Source organism: Sorex fumeus, unplaced genomic scaffold (genome assembly GCF_029834395.1).
Source record: "Sorex fumeus unplaced genomic scaffold, SorFum_2.1 ptg000019l, whole genome shotgun sequence".
In the NCBI taxonomy this organism is placed as follows: Eukaryota; Metazoa; Chordata; class Mammalia; order Eulipotyphla; family Soricidae; genus Sorex; species Sorex fumeus.
The window spans coordinates 39,160,752-39,176,963 of record NW_026606076.1 but is presented as its reverse complement, the minus strand read 5'-3'; the positions used below and the strand labels follow the sequence as shown (position 1 = coordinate 39,176,963).

The following is a 16,212-nucleotide window of genomic DNA, read 5'->3' as shown; positions in this document are numbered from 1 at the left end:
GCCGCTGGAGGGACTCGCTGGTGTCCAGTTCCTGCGGCTCCTCGGGTCGGCCCAGCCACGGGACTGTGACCTGGGGGAGCCCCGGGGCGGGCTCTGGTGCCACCCGCCGCCTCCAGGTGGGCCAGCGGAGGGTCCCCACCGGGGACAGACCCGCAGCCCCTCCCCGAGCCCCGCAGAGGGCAGGCCGCGAGCGTGGTCAGAGCCGTTGGGGGGGCGCCCCTGCCGGCCCCCGCACCCCGTCAGCACCGGTGCCCAAGCCGCGGCGCGTGTCATGGTGGGGAATAAACGCGAGACTCTGCTCTGCCCGTGTCCCCTCTGCCGCGCCGCCCTCCGGGGCTCACCACCCCGCCTTCTCCCCATCCACTCCAGTGAACGCACCGGAAACAGCAGCTGCCCACCTGGTGTCCCCAACTGACCCCCAGGGTGGACAGCAGGGGTGGGAGTGCTGTGTCCCCTCCCCCCCATGGCCTCAGTCCACTCTGGGCTGACTCCAGGAACCCACAGCGGGTCGGGGTGCTGCCGCCTCTCCTCTCCAGTGCCCCCAGAGTGTCCCCTGAGCCTCCTGATGACACACACGCGCCTGCTCTGGGAATCCACCCCCTGCCAGCCTGGAGAGAGAAACGGCTTCCCTGAGCCTATCTCATCACCCCCCAGGTCTCAGCCTTTCTCATCACCCCCTCGTGTCCCCTGGGGACACGAGGCCACCTTGGGGTACTGCTCTGGCCCCACAGAGCTGGGACCTGCCATGGGCTGGCTGCTGGGGGAGCGTTTTCTTGGGAACGCGGCCGAGAGGTCAGCATCACAGCTAGGACAGTGGGGTGGGAGCAGGGGCTGCGGCAGCCCAGGATCCTGACCATCCCGCAGGTGGGCCTCGGCCTTGACCTGATGCAGAAGGCATTTCCCCGCATGCTGGTCCCCACGTTGGCTCATGACCTTTTGGGGAGATTCCCCTGTCAGAGGAATTTGGCATCAAGTCTGTCATTTTGCGTTTGGAGGCTGCCCCCCGCCCAGCCACACACGCAATACGCATGCACGCACACGCACACGCACGCACACCAGGTCTGTATCCCAGGCCAGGCCAAAGGCATGAGCATCCAGAGAATCTATGGGGTGGCCCCAAGGCCAGTGGGTTGCTGACTGAGACAGCTGCTTCTGGAGGCCGAGACCCTCTGTCAATACCACTCAGCCCCTTTTGTTCTCAATAACCTACCGCAGATGAGATGTGACCCACCCACTCTGGGGCAGACCCTTTGCCTTGCTTTACTGGCCCAGTGACCATTAGCTGAGCATCACTCAGCAGCCCAGCCAGATGATGCAGAGTCCCATCACAGGTGACAAGTAATCTGGGGGCTCCCAGGAGCCAGCCTGGTCAGGGGAACGTGGGCAGAGCAGGCCCACCTTCCTCTGGTATGTCCCCATGCTGAGGTCCCCAGGACAGCCAAAACTTACAGGCGGCCTGTGCTTTTCAACGTATAATGGATTTTTTTTTCTTTTTTGGGTCACACCCGGTGATGCACAGGGGTTACTCCTGGCTCCACACTCAGGAATTATTCCTGGCGGTGCTCAGGGGACCATATGGGATGCCGGGCATCGAACCCGGGTTGGCCGCGTGCAAGGCAAACGCCCTACCCGCTGTGCTATCGCTCCAGCCCCTCAACATATAATGAAATTTTAAAGCCCTGTGTTGATTTGTTTGTTTCGTTTTGGGGCCTCACCCAACAATTCTTAGGGCCGACTCCTGGCTCTGTGCTCAGAGATCACTCCGGGCAGAGCTTGGGAGGCCCTGTGCAGTTCCCATGGTTAAACCTGGGTTGGCTGAATGCAACGAAAGAGTCCTACTGAGTGTTAAGGCTTCTCGGGGGTCCCCCTCACCTGACACGAGGTGGCACTAACCGGCCAACCCACCCAGATTCGCCGGGGAAGAAATAGTGGAGCGTCTCTTGCTTCAGCATAAATGACATTCTCAGCCCAGTGATTCTGGACATATCACAGGAGTCACTGGACATGCTTGGGGACATCTGTGGTGGTCACAACCGAGGAAGCAGGCTCCTGGTATCACGGGGCGGGGGGGTTAGGGAGACCCCCCACAGAGCTCAGGATGCCCCTGCATAAGTCAGCAGTGCCGAGGACGGGGGTCCCACAGCAAATCCCCACATACACACACAAAGCCGATGATTGTTTTGTTCACTGGTTTTCAAAGGCTGCTGTGTCTCTGCAGGGACGCTCCCTGGCCCTATCCTAGTCACTTGGAAACCCAGCATTAAATGTGGATTCCCTCTCCCTCTCCTCCAGCAAGACAAGACAACCTAGATTGTTCCAAAGCCAGAGCATGACGTGGGGGGCGATCTCGCACCCGGCCACCAGGGGGCGCGTCGGCTCCCTGTTCAACCCAGGGAGCGGAAACGCCTTCAAAATCTCACCTTGGAACAGCCACCTGGGTCCCCGGGAAAGCTTGTGCGTCTGGAACCGTCTCTCCTTGCAGGATCGTAAGGGATTAAGGATATTCTGGGGGTCTCTAGGATCCGATGAAATGTCCTTCCATAAGAAATGGGGGAGGAAAAAAACGTCACAAATTCCACTCAGCAGGAGAGCTGTTGTAAATTTTGGTTTTGGATTTTTTTTGTTGTTCTGGGGTTACACCTGACGATGCTCTAGGGGTTACTCCTGGATGAGCTCAGGAATTACTCCTGGTGGGGGTTGGGGGACCCTATGGGATGCCAAGGATGGATCCTGAGTCAGCCATGTGCAAGGCCAAGTCCCTCCTACTATTGCTCTGACCCTTTTGTACTTTTTATTTGGAGACCACACCCGGTGGCATGTGGGGGCTACTTCTGGCTCTGTGCTCAGGGTACTATGCGTTCCGGGTAAGAACCTGCACTTCCTGCATGTAAAGTCTGCATTCAGGGAAGAGAGAAATAGCGGTTTGCAAGACAGGCCGTCATCCCGGGCTTGATCCCCAACACCCATAGGGTCCCCTGGACCCTTCCACGAGTGATCCCTGATCACAGAGCTATGAGTCAACCCTGACCACTGCTGGGTATGGCCCAACACCACACACACGCACAAGATTCTTGGGTTAACAGCCATGCTTGTGTATCGCTCCAGGAACTGTGACAAGCATCCGCCCCACCCTGTTGTAAAAAGTAGATGAGGAACCGGAAGAGGGATCTGCTCTGGGTTCTTTCCCAATAGTTCCAGAGCGAAAAGTAATTCTGGAACCGGAAGTGTCTCTGAGACAATACTGCGTTCTACTTGAGCTGCCTGGCGCGAGGCCACACATCACTGTGCTTAGCAAACATCCTATATGCCTACTATCACCTCAGCACTCAAAATCGGCTTAATTTTTTTTTTTTAATTTCTGGGCCATAATTTGGTGGTGCTCAGGGCTTCCTCCTGACTCTGCACTTAGAAATTACTCCTGGCAGTGTTCAGAGGAACATATAGGATGCTGGGGGTGGAAAATGGGGATGGCCACGTGCAAGGCAAATGCCCCACCTGCAGTCCTGTTGCTCTAGTGACAAAAATAAATCTTGAATGGTTAAAGAACCCAGAGGCCACAGAACTCTGCATAACCTTGTGCTCTAAATTAGTGCTTGTCAACCTTTTCCTTGCCTTGTTTCCTTCCTGTGCCTCCTCCCACTTCCGACTTACTAATGGACCCCTCCAGTCTCATGCTTTAGCTCTCCAATGACATGATTTGCACCTCTGGCCTCCTTGAAATAACCTGGGAGTGGCATCCGGAGAGAGAGCACAGCGCCAGGGGTGTTTGCCTTGGACACGGTCGACCCCGGGTTCAATCCTCAGCATCCTATAGGGTCCTCTAAACACCGCCAGGAGTAATTCCTGAGTCCAGAGCCAGGAATAACCCTTGAGCATTTACAGGTGTGACCCAAAAAAGAAAAAAAAAATGGTGCTCTGAATCTTCATGAATGGGGCCGGAGAGATGTGCAGTAGGTAGGGCATTTATATCTTACATATGGCCAACCTGGGTTCGATCCTCAGCACCCAATATGGTTCCCCAAGGTCTGACAGGACTGATCCCTGAGCACAGAGCCAGGAGTAAGCCCTGACGACTGCCGGGTGTGTCCTCCCCCCAAAAAAAGACCCATTGTGAGTAAATATTTCACTGATGAATCCTCTTCTAGAAAGGGTGCATCTCGTGTTTTTTTTTTGTTTTTTTTTTTTTGTTGTTGTTGTTTTTCTGTTTGTTTTGCTTTTGGGGTCACACCCAGTGGTGCTCAGGGCTTGCTCCTGGCTCTGCACTCAGGAATTACTCTTGGCAGTGTTTGGGGGACCTTAGCACTGGGGATGCTGGGGATCGAACTCGGGTCAGCCACATACAAGGCAAACACCCTACCCACTGTCCTATTGCTCTGGCCCAGTCATATGTTCTTTAGCTAATGTGCAACTATGGCAAATGGCTTATATTAGGGCTTCGAGATTGTACAGTGGGTAAGGCGTTTGCCTAGCAAATGACTTACCAGGGTTTGATCTCCAGCACCGCATAGTATCATCCTCTGCCAGAAGTGACCCCTGAGCACTGAGCTGGGAGTAGGCACTGAACACTGCTGGGTATGGCCCCAAAACTGAAAAAAAAAAAAGTAATAGCACAGAGGGTAAGGCGTTTGCCTTGCATGCAGCCATCATGGCCAACCCTGGTTCGATTACTCTGCCCTTCTAAGAGAGCCCGGCAAGCTACCGAGAGTATATCACTCGCTCGGCAAAGCCTGGCAAGCTCCCCGTGATGTATTCAGTATGCCAAAAATGGTAACAACAAGTCTTGAGACGTTACTGATGCCCACTCGAGCAAATCGATGAACAAGGGGAGGATAGTGACAGTGAATTTAAGATCTGGAGAGATAGTTCAAGGGTCAGGGTGTTTGCCTTGCACACAGCTAACCTGATTGGATCCCCCATACCATGTACAGTCCTCTGAGTACAGAGTCAGGAGTAACCCCTGAGCACAGCTGAGCACCCCACTCCCGCCCCCCACAATACTGGAAACACGATCTCTTTCTCTCTCTCTCTCTCTCTCTCTCTCTCTCTCTCTCTCTCTCTCTGACTTTTTGGGTCCCACCGGGCGATGCACAGGGGTTATTCCTGGTACTGGCTTTGGCTTTGTACTCAAGAATTACTCCTGGCGGTGCTCAGGGGACCATATGGGATGCTGGAAATCAAATCTGGGTCAGCCGCGTGCAAAGCAAACGCCCTACCCACTGTACTATCGCTCCAGCCCCAACATGATCTCTCTTAAAGTGACCGTGGGGCCGAGTGATAAGACAGCGAGGAGGGCATTTGCCTTGCATACAGCCAACCTGGGTTTAATCCCCAGAATCCCATAGGGTCCCCAGGGCAGTAAACCCTGGGTTTACACATCAACCAGGTGTGGCCCCCAAAACAACAACATCAAAATGAACTTAGATTCCTCCAGTAGCTAAACCTTCTCCAGTCTTTCCTATTTTTGTGCACAACTCTGTGCATACTCAGGCCAGGAACAGGAGGAGTCCTCTGCACGCCCTCAGTTCCCACAGCCCAAACAGACAAGCCAACGACGGGTCCTGCCAACCCCCCCCTGAGACATTTCGGCTTCCCCGCTCCTACGTCCTGCCCAGATGCCAAACTCAGCTTGATTTCTGCTGCTTCACTTGCCCCCATGCCCTACTATCTTCCCTTCACAAGAATGTAAAGTCAGGGCGGGTGAGAGAGCACAGGGGTGGGGTGGGGGCTAAGATACTTCCTTTGCCTGTAAAAGACCTTGATTCCGTCTCAGAAGCGTGGGGGAGAAATCCCTGGGTACCACCAGGGGGCGGACCTGAGCCCAGAGCCAGGAACGCTCTTGCACGCAGCGGGCAGGGCTAACCCGCGTTCGATTCCTCCACCCCTCTCTGAGAGCCCGGCAAGGTAACTGAGAGTATCTCGCCCGCTCGGCAAAACAAAGCCTGGCAAGCTCCCCGTGACGTATTGGATATGCCAAACACAGTAATAACAAGTCTCACAATGGAGACGTTACTGGGCCCGCTAGAGCTGATCGATGAACAACAGGACAGTGCAGTGCAGTGCTACCACCACCAGTGATTCAAACACCCCTTCACCCCCTCCACCAAAAAAAAAAAAAAGTAAGGTCAGAAGAATCACGCCCTCACCTTCTTAAAACCCTCAATGAGCATAACGAAAACGAAAAACAAACAAAAAATCCGTTGAAATGATAATACAGTGGGTAGGGTTTGCACGTGGCTGACCCAGATTCAAATCCTGACACCCCGCCAGGAGTGACCCCTGAACGCAGAGCCAGTAGAAAGCCCTGAGCACTGCCTGGTGTGGCCCCCAACTGGTGTGGCCCCCAAACCAATATATAAATAAAATGAAAACCCAGGCCAGAAAAGTGGCTCAAAGGGCTGGGCCACAGGCTTTGAATGTGGGAGCCCTGGGTTCGATTCCTGGTGCCACAGGGTGTCCCCAAAGCACCTTGTCAGTGTAGTTCCTGAGCCCTGTTGGCTGTGACCCCCACCCCCAAACTGGCGATGCTCAGGTCTGTCTCCTGGCTCTGCACGCAAGGGTCACTCCTGCAAGGCTTGGGGGGGCCTCTGGAATACCGAGGATACAAACCTGGGTCAGCCGCATGCAAAAAAAGCGCCCTCCCTGCTGTGCAATCTCTCTGCCCCTCACATATTGGTCTTTCTAGGGCACTGTCACATTTTGACAAAATTCCCCTTATTACTGTATTTATTATTTTCCTAGAATGCAAAAGAACTCCACCGAGTTTTTCTCAGTTCACAGACGTTGTTCTAGAATAGATACTGGCACAGAGTAGACAGAGATGTTGAGCCGAAGGGGTCTCCGAAAGCTGTAGGCCATCCCTTCTCTTCCCGGCCCCTGAAACCATCCCCCGCGGGATTCAGCACCAGAAGCCCCTGGACAGCTCTAGAAAAGCCAACAACCCTCCTCCCGGAACTCTTCCTCCACCTGAGCGAGTTTCCGCCCGAGCCCCCTGGTAGCTGCACCCACCGCTCCGCGGGAGGAAACCACCTTCCCGTGCCGGCAGAAGGGGGTGGAGTCTCCACAATGAGTGACGGCTCCGGCAGCCACTAAGCCGGCGCCTCCTGCCCTCCGGGAGTCGGCGTGGCCAATAGGAATGGACGTGGGCGGGGCGTGGGGGCACCGGCGCGCCGAGCCGGGGGCCGCGGTCGGGACGGCGGCCGTGGGGTGGACACCGCGCGGCCGTTGAGCGGCGCCGGCGGGCAGCGGAGGGGTCCGGCGGGGCATCCGTGCGAGCCGGGTCGGGGCCGTCCGCAGAGGTCCGGCCGGGCCCTGGCCCCCCGTTTACCCGCGAGACCCGGGCAATCGAGGTCCGCTTGCTGCAGGGTGCGACCTTCCCGCCCGGACCCCCGTGCGGCGCGGGGCACACGGAGCAGCCCCCGTAAGTGCGGGGTGGATGAATGAGCGAACGTGCCCGCCCCGGCGGCCTCTAGGGACCTCCCCTCCCCGGCATCTCCACGCACACCCGGAGCCCCCCAGGAGACCCCGGCTGCATCCTGGGCTGTCCGTGGCGGGGGGGTACCTCTGGCCACCTCCAGCGAGTGAAGACATTGGGGGACTCAAGGTTCCCGGGGTCACATGCAGTGCCCCAAAAGAATGGCAAAGGGTGGGGGCCGGGGCAAAGAGTAGGCTCTAACCAGCGGGGGTGGGCGAAGGAATTTAGATCTGGGAGCATCTAAAGACAGGAAATAGCCGAAGCTCCCACCCGGTTTTTTTTTTGGGGGGGGGTGCCACATTCTGCATTGCTCAGGGCTTCTGCCTCTGCTCAGGGATCGCTCCTAGGGAGCCCCAAGGAGGCCGTGTGGGGATCGAACCCAGGTTGGGCTCCTGTAAGGCATGCTCCTTCCCCACTGGGATTCTTCCTCAATCCCCCCTTGGCCCTTTTTTTGGTGATGGGGGGGCCACACCTGGCAATGCTCAGGGCTAACTCCTGGCTCTGCATTCAAGGATCACATGTTCGGGGGACCCTTTGGGGTGCCGGGGATCGAACCTGGGTCAGGCTAACGTCCTCCCCACTGTCCTGTCTCTCTACCCAGTCCAGTCCTTGTATGTGTGTGTGTGTGTCACTGTGGTACCCTGAGCACCCCCCTCAGACCTTCCCTAGCAGTGCCCCGGGGACAAGCAGTGCCGGGGATGGAACTGAGGGCCCCCTCGCATGTGTGGGCCCTTTGCACCCACGTCCCCAGTCCTCACGGTCCTTCTGTCGTTGGTGGCACTGGCAGGTCCGGGGCTGGATGTCTCCGAGTCATGTAAGGACCCACACTTGCTCCGATTCGCCTGGGAGCTCAGCCCACACTTCCCGAGTGTCTCTCCTGCGCCAGGTGTCACGGTGGGTACCAGGGGTGCAGTTTAGGGCGCGAAGGGGGCCACTCACCCAGGGGAGAGCCAGAGGCCGGAGCAGCTGAGGAGGGAGCAGGAGTCAGAGCTGAGCTGAGGAACCCCTGTACCGGGCTGAGAGAACGGTCAGGTTGTGCAAAGGCCCGCAGGCAGGTGCAGACTGAGCACTCCAGAGCACCTTATGCCAGGGCGGGGCGGAGCTGGCACCTGAGCCTTAGCCTCAGGCCTTGCACTTGGACGTTTTCCCAGCAGGAAATAGGCTGTTCCTGCTGGGGAAAAAAAAAACCCACAGACTCATACAGAGGCAAGGGGCAGCTGGGGGGTGAGGAAGGGCTGGCACCATCATCTTTTGTTTGGGGGCCACGCCCAGCAGTGCTCAGGGCTGACTCCTGGCTCTGCGCCCAGGGCTCACTCCTGGTGGTGCTTGTGAGACCCTAAAGGATGCCAGGGAATGACCCCGGGTTGGCTGAATGCAAGGCAAACACCCCACCTGCTGTATGATCAGTTGGTCAGGCCCCTGTTTGTTTGTTTGGGGGGGGGCTGCATCTAACAGTGCTCAGGGCTGACTCCTGGCTCTGTGCTCAGGGATCACTCCCGGCGGGGCTTAGGAAAACCCATATGGGGTGCCGGGCCGGGGATCCAACATGGGTCAGCAGTGTGCAAGGCGAGCGCCTTCCCCACTGTCCTGTCACTCCGGCCCCTACTGGCTCAGCCTTGGCTTTTGGTTTGGGATTTTTATGTTTTGTTTTGTTTTGGGACCACACCCAGAGATGATCAGGGATCACTCCTGCCTCTGTGCTCAGGGATCACGCCTGGCTCTGGACTCAGGGCTCTCTCCTGCCTCTGTGTAGGGATCACTCTTGCCCCGGTGCTCAGGGCTGACTCCTGCCTCTGTTGTCAGGGATCACTCCTGCCTCTGTGCTCAGGGATCACTCCTGCTACGGTGCTCAGGGATCACTCCTGCCTCTGTGCTGAGGGATCACGCCTGGCTCTGGACTCAGGGCTCTCTCCTGCCTCTGTGTAGGGATCACTCTTGCCCCAGTGCTCAGGGATGACTCCTGCCTCTGTTGTCAGGACTGACTCCTGCCTCTGTGCTCAGGGATCACTCCTGCTACGGTGCTCAGGGATCACTCCTGCCTCTGTGCTCAGGGATCACTCCTGGCTCTGGACTCAGGGCTCACTCCTGCCTCTGTGTAGGGATCACTCTTGCCCCAGTGCTCAGGGATGACTCCTACCTCTGTTGTCAGGGATCACTCCTGCTACGGTGCTCAGGGATCACTCCTGCCTCTGTGCTCAGGGATCACGCCTGGCTCTGGACTCAGGGCTCTCTCCTGCCTCTGTGTAGGGATCACTCTTGCCCCAGTGCTCAGGGCTGACTCCTGCCTCTGTTGTCAGGGATCACTCCTGCCTGTGTGCTCAGGGATCACTCCTGCTACGGTGCTCAGGGATCACTCCTGCCTCTGTGCTCAGGGATCACGCCTGGCTCTGGACTCAGGGCTCTCTCCTGCCTCTGTGTAGGGATCACTCTTGCCCCGGTGCTCAGGGCTGACTCCTGCCTCTGTTGTCAGGGATCACTCCTGCTGGCACCCAGGGGCCCTGGGAGGCCGAGGATTGACCCTGGGTCAGCCGCATGCAAAGCAAATGCCCTCCCCACTGTGGTACTGCTCCAGCCCTGCTGGCTGGACTTTCGGCTTCCTTGGGCACAGGGCTGGTGTCACCCCCAAAGGGCGGCCAGACTCTTCTCTTTCAGGGTGGGAGTGTGTGTGCCAGGCCCAGCGCAGGGTGCAGGGGCGAGGGGCGTTACCTGTGGCTGATGTGACTGTCCCTGCCGCTCACAGAGGCTGGGTTGAGGCATGAGCCGAAGGCCACGGGGCTGGGCCCGGTAGCGCGGCGTGGGACTGGCCTGGGGGCCCGCCGGGACGGCCGCCACGATGAAGCTGCTGGTGGCCAAGATCCTGTGCATGGTGGGCGTGTTCTTCTTCATGCTGCTCGGCTCGCTGCTGCCCGTGAAGGTCATCGAGGCCGACTACGAGAAGGCCCACCGCTCCAAGAAGATCCTGTCCCTGTGCAACGCCTTTGGCGGCGGCGTCTTCCTGGCCACGTGCTTCAACGCGCTCCTGCCGGCCGTGCGGGATAAGGTGAGGGCTGCAGGGGAGCCCCGGCTTCCTCCTGGGCCAGTGATGGGCAGGAACCGGCTGTGTGACTGTGGGTTGGTGGCTGGGCCTCTCTGAGCCTTCTCGGGTCCACAAGAGGCTGGAACCAGATGGGAACTTTTTTCAGGAATGACTTCTGGCGGTGCTTGGGGGACCGTATGGGATGCTGGGAATCGAACCCGGGTCGGCCACGTGTAAGGCAAACAGCCTCCCCGCTGTGCCATCGCTCCAGCCCCGGGAACTAACCCAATTTGAGATTCATTTGGGAGTCTCTGGACCCCAGATGGGAACTCGCAGCTGGTGCATCCATCAGCCAGCCCCTGCCCAGGCCCCCACCCTGCTGACCTCTGCCTTGCCCAGACGCTGTCCAGTTGTCCTGTGTCCCTTACTTGTGGCTAATGGTAAAGAAAGGAGCTTTTTATTTTTCTCCTTTTTTGGGTCACACCGGCCGATGCTCAGGGATTTCTCCTGGCTCTGCACTCAGGAATGACTCCTGGCGGTGCTCGGGGGACCCTATGCGATGCTGGGAATCGAACCCGGGTTGGCCGCGAGCAAGACCAACGCCCTCCCCTCTGTGCTACCACTCCAGCCCAGGAAAGGAGCATCTGTCGGTCTCTGCCGCTGGGCCTGCGCAGCATCCAGGATGGCTAGCTGCCATCCGGGTTCGATCCCCGCCATCCCATAGGCTCCCCTGAGCAGTGCCACGTGTGACCTCCAAACAAGGCAAAGCAAACTGCGTCTTTTCCTTCTCCATTTCTGTGCTCCCGGCCCGGCCTGGGCTCGGGCCATGCTGGGGGCGCTCGCCAGACCGTCTGCTAGCCACTGCTCAGCTCGTCTGCGGGCCCAGCCAGGCCAGAGAGGCTCTGCTGGGGCCTCCTTCCCGCCTCCCTCCAGTCCCTCCTGGGACGCCTGTTCTGGCCATTTCCTGTTGTCCTTCCTGGAAGCTGTTGGACCGGGGAAGTCCTTTCTCATGTGAGACTGGCTAGGAGGGACAGTCCATCCCCTTGGCTCCCCGCCCAGGAGAAGGGCTATGTGGGGATGTCAGCGGCTGGGTACTGGGGGGCCCCACGTCACCCACCTGGGGCTCTTGAGTGCTTCTGGCCCAGGCTGTACCCCGCTTGTGTCCATGGGTCCCGTGAGAGGGGCCACGGCGGTGGGGGACCATGTGGTGTGACTCTCTGCTTGTCCTGTTTCGTCTGTTTGCCTCAGGGCTGGCTCCTGGCCCTGCACTCAGGAATCACTCCTGGCTGTGCCCAGGGGATCGAACCTGGGTCGGCCGCCCGCAAGGCCAGCGCCCTCCCCGCTGTCCCGTCTCTCCGGCCCTTGGGTCTTGCTCTTCTTACACCGTAGATCCCAAAGGCCTGACTACCCCCCTTTTTTTGTTTTTAGTTTGGGGGCCACTACTGACAGTGCTCAGGGCTTGCTTACTTCTGGCTCTGTGCTTGGGGGATCCCTCCTTGTGGGGCTTGGGGGGAATTTATTGGGTGCTGAGGATTGGACCCAGACTGGCCGTTCGCAGCACCCTCCCCACCATCCTACGGCTCCCACAGTCCAGCCTGCCCTGCCTCTCCATCAGGGACCTCCAGCCCCATGTGTGAGGGTGGGCCTGGGACACAATGGGTCACGCACCCCCCCCACCTTTGGGGCTTGGGGTCCTGCCAAAGGCATCACCCCCTGTGTAGAAGGAGGGATTGGAGTTGAGGTGAACTAGGGCTATGTCTGGGTGGGTCAGGTCTAATCAGGTGAGCCTCGGTAAGATCAGAGACTTCAGCAGAACGGACACTTGCTCACCTCTGGGAAGTGGGGGTGGAGGGGAGGAGGCAGAGTCAGGCAGTGCCCATGGCAGCAGGGAGCCAGGGACCCCAGCTCTGCTGACACCAGGAAGTGGATCCCACCTGTGCCAGGGGCCGCTGTGATTTCTCAGGGGGGAGGAGCCGAGGAGCGCCCCGTGTGAGGTGGAGTCCGCCCCTCCCCCTCCCTGGTGTCATCAGTCAGGTCGCAGCAGTGCTGAGGGTACCCTCTGGGGCCCTCCCTGACAGCTGCACCCCAATCTCCCAGCACCCGCACAGCATCAGCCCTGATGCCGCTCTGCAAGGCCCAGGGCCCCCGCCAGCCCCCAGCCCCCCTCACAGACACAGAGACCCAAGTGGCTGTGTCTATCGCAGGCTCCTGGCCCATGCCTGTCGCTCAGGGATCCACAGGTGTTTGCGCTGAGCCCGGGCTCCCCGGGGACCGTCTGGTCTCCCTGGGCCCGGCCATAAGGGAGGGACACGGCCAGCAACGGCTGGTGTGGCCACGGGGCTCTCCAAAGCCACGGCACCAGGGGTGGCCAGGCAGGAGGGCTGGGTGTGTGTGTGTGTGTGTGTGTGTGAGAGAGAGAGAGAGAGAGAAAGAGAGCGTGCATGTGTGTGTGTATCCAATCCAGACAGGAAGGAGAGGGAGTGTGTGTGTGTGTGTGTGTGTGTGTGTGTGTACCCACTTGTGTGGGTACATGCATGTATGAGAACCCTTGTCTGCTCCAGGGAAACCAGGGGGAATATGGCACCCGCTGGCCACTCCCAGAGTCTGCCCCTCATCCAGAAAGTTCTATAGTAGAGCCCTGAGGGGCAGGTGTGGGAGTGACAGGAAGAGGCAGGTGTGCAGGAATCACACCCCGCAGGCCCTCCCCATGTGATGCTCTTGGGGGCACTGTTTCTGGTCACAAACTGTTCCCTCCTTGTGCCTGGTCTCACCAGCTGTTTCCGGCATCTCTAGGTTGCTTTTTGGGGGCGGGGCCTCCTCTGATGGTGCTCAGGCTTCCTCCTGGCTCTGCGCTCAGGGATCACTCCTGGTGGTGCTTGGGGGACCCTGTGGGATGCCAGAGATGGAACCTGGGTGAGCCACGTGCAAGGCAAATGCCCTTCCTGCTGTCCTCTTTATTGCTCTGACCCCTTGTTCTGGTTTTGATCTTTTGGAGGGGTGGTTTGGGCCGATGTTGACTCCTGACTCTGTGCTCGGGGATCACTCCTGGCAGGCTCCAGAGACCATATGGGGTGCTGGGGACCAAACCTGGGTAAGCCTGTGCACTGGCCTCTTGTTTTGTTTTTGAATCGTGTATTCAGCCCTTTGAACTGTCTCACACACATCACACACACACACACACACACACACACACACACACACTCCCCACTCGCTCTCTGCCCTCAGCTCTGAGGGAGATGAAGCAAAGGGCTGGAGCACACCATTGGCACATGGGAGCCCCGGGTTTAATCCCTGGCATCGCTGAGGGTACGAAATCCTAACCCGGGGGCTGGAGCGGTAGCACAGCGGGTGGGGCGTTTGCCTTGCACACAGCCAACCCGGGTTCGGTTCCCAGCATCCCATAGGGTCCCCCGAGCACCGCCAGGAGTGATTCCTGTGCATGGCCGGGCGTGACACACACAAAAAAAACAAAACAATTCTGAAGCCCCCGGCGTGGGGGCTTCAGACCGTGCTGGGATGGGGGTGAGGGGCGCAGGTGGGCGCTGACCCCGCCGCCGCCGTCTCTCCCGCCCCCCACGCCCAGCTGCAGAAAGTCCTGAGCCTCGGCCACATCAGCACCGACTACCCGCTGGCCGAGACCGTCATGCTGCTGGGCTTCTTCCTGACCGTCTTCCTGGAGCAGCTGGTGCTGACCTTCCGCAAGGAGAAGCCGTCCTTCATCGACCTGGAGACCTTCAACGCGGGCTCGGACGCGGGCAGCGACTCGGAGTACGAGAGCCCCTTCATGGGCACGGCGGGCGCCGCGGGCCGCGGCCACCCGCTCTACGCCGAGCCGGGCCCGCACGGCCACCACGGGCTGAGCGTGCAGGAGCTGTCGCGGGCCCGGCCCCTGCGCCTGCTCAGCCTGGCCTTCGCGCTGTCGGCCCACTCGGTCTTCGAGGGCCTGGCGCTGGGCCTGCAGGAGGAGGGCCAGAAGGTGGTGAGCCTCTTCGTGGGCGTGGCCGTGCACGAGACGCTGGTGGCCGTGGCCCTGGGCATCAACATGGCCCGCAGCACGCTGGCCCTGCGGGACGCGGCCAAGCTGGCCGTCACCGTGAGCGCCATGATCCCCCTGGGCATCGGCCTGGGCCTGGGCATCGAGAGCGCCCAGGGCGTGGCCAGCAGCGTGGCCTCCGTGCTCCTGCAGGGCCTGGCGGGGGGCACCTTCCTGTTCGTCACCTTCTTCGAGATCCTGGCCAGGGAGCTGGAGGACAAGAGTGACCGGCTGCTCAAGGTGCTCTTCCTGGTGCTGGGCTACGCCGTGCTGGCCGCCATGGTCTTCCTGAAGTGGTGACCCCCCGGCGGGGCGCCCTCCCCCCTCCCCCCACCCCTGCACCCCCCCGGCCACGCCTCTTCCCTGCGCGCGCGCACGCACGCATGCACGCACGCACACGGACACACGCTCACGCAGACACACACACACACACACACACTCTCCGGGACCAGGTCACACTCCAGACCCTCCGGCCCGAGCTGCTTCGGGGCCCGCTCCCTCCGACTCTGAAAGATACTTCTCTTAAAAGACCCAAGTGTGTGGCCTTGTCAAGCGCTTGTGGGGGGGTGGGGGCTCTGGACACGCCCAGGGGTCGGACCAAGACACCCCTCACCCCACCGTGGGGGGCAGGGATTCAGCCCTTCTGACCCTTTTTTATTTATTTATTTATTTTTGCTTTTTGGGTCACACCCAGCATTGCAGAGGGGTTATTCCTGGCTCATGCACTCAGGAGTTACTCCTGGCGGTGCTCAGGGGACCCTATGGGATGCTGGGAATTGAACCCGGGTCAGCCGTGTGCAAGGCAAACACCCTACCCACTGTGCTATTGCTCCAGCCCCTGTTGATTTTTCTTCTTTTGGTTTGGGGGCCACAACCTGCTCAGGGCTGACTCCTGGCGGGTTCAGGGTGCTGGGGATTGAGCCTGGGTCAGCCGTGTGCTCGGCAAGCACCTTGCCTGCTATTCTGGCACTTCCCCCACCTTTTGAAATTTTTTGTTGTTTTTGGTCTGTTTTGGGGGGGGGCTACTCTCCGCAGTGCTCAGGGCTGGCTTCTGGCTCTGCACTCAGAGATTGCTCCTGGTGGGGTTTGGGGGATCCTAAGGGGAATCAGGAATCAAAGTCAACGTCAGCTGCATGCGGGGTAAGCATGTGCTCTCTCTGTGCTGTGCTCTCTCTGGCCCCCAGCTGTCGGATCTTGAAAGAGGTTTGGGGGCTGGCCTTGCACAATGCCGACCCGGGTTCGATTCCCGGTATCCCATAGGGTCCCCCAGTATCCCCAGGAGTGATCCCTGAGCACAGACCGGAGTCAGCCCCAAGCACCACCAGGTGTGGCCCAAACCAACCAAAACATGAGGTTGGCGTCTGCCCCAGCTGCGTCTCCACTCTGAGGTGCCAGTACTGGGCCTCCCTTCGGGCCTGGCAGCCCCCTGGGCACCCCCTCGTGCTTCTAGGATGGGGGGGAGCCCAGGGACCTCAGCACCCCGTTCTCGTCCTTCCTTGCCATCTGGTGCCGTTCCCTGGAAGATTCTCTCCTCTGAGGCTCGGGCTCCCATCGCCAAGCATCAGCAACTCCGGGGGGACGCGGGCTCCCCGCCAGCCAGCGACAGAGCCCTGTGCACACGGGTTGACCCAGGGGACTCACAACCCTCCCCAGGGCCCCAAATCCATAGTCGTCCCGGCAACCAGCTGTGTC

At 59.5% G+C, this 16,212-nt stretch overlaps 1 protein-coding gene across 1 annotated transcript; it reads left to right on the top strand.

Annotated features, from left to right (window-relative positions):
• The first annotated feature begins 10,211 nt into the window (after positions 1-10,211).
• SLC39A3 (solute carrier family 39 member 3) lies at positions 10,212-14,885 on the top strand. Its single transcript, XM_056112929.1, has 2 exons — positions 10,212-10,511; positions 14,071-14,885. Exons 1-2 carry the CDS (start codon positions 10,305-10,307, stop codon positions 14,818-14,820), a joined length of 957 nt encoding a protein of 318 aa, XP_055968904.1. The 5' UTR covers positions 10,212-10,304; the 3' UTR covers positions 14,821-14,885.
• The last annotated feature ends 1,327 nt before the right edge of the window (positions 14,886-16,212 follow it).

Bases quoted from the DNA above. Each gene is read 5' to 3' on its own strand.
- SLC39A3 (XM_056112929.1), top strand. From the start codon at position 10,305: ATGAAGCTGCTGGTGGCCAAGATCCTGTGCATGGTGGGCGTGTTCTTC. The intron at 10,512-14,070 runs GTGAGGGCTGCA...CCCCACGCCCAG, and splicing joins TGCCGGCCGTGCGGGATAAG to CTGCAGAAAGTCCTGAGCCT.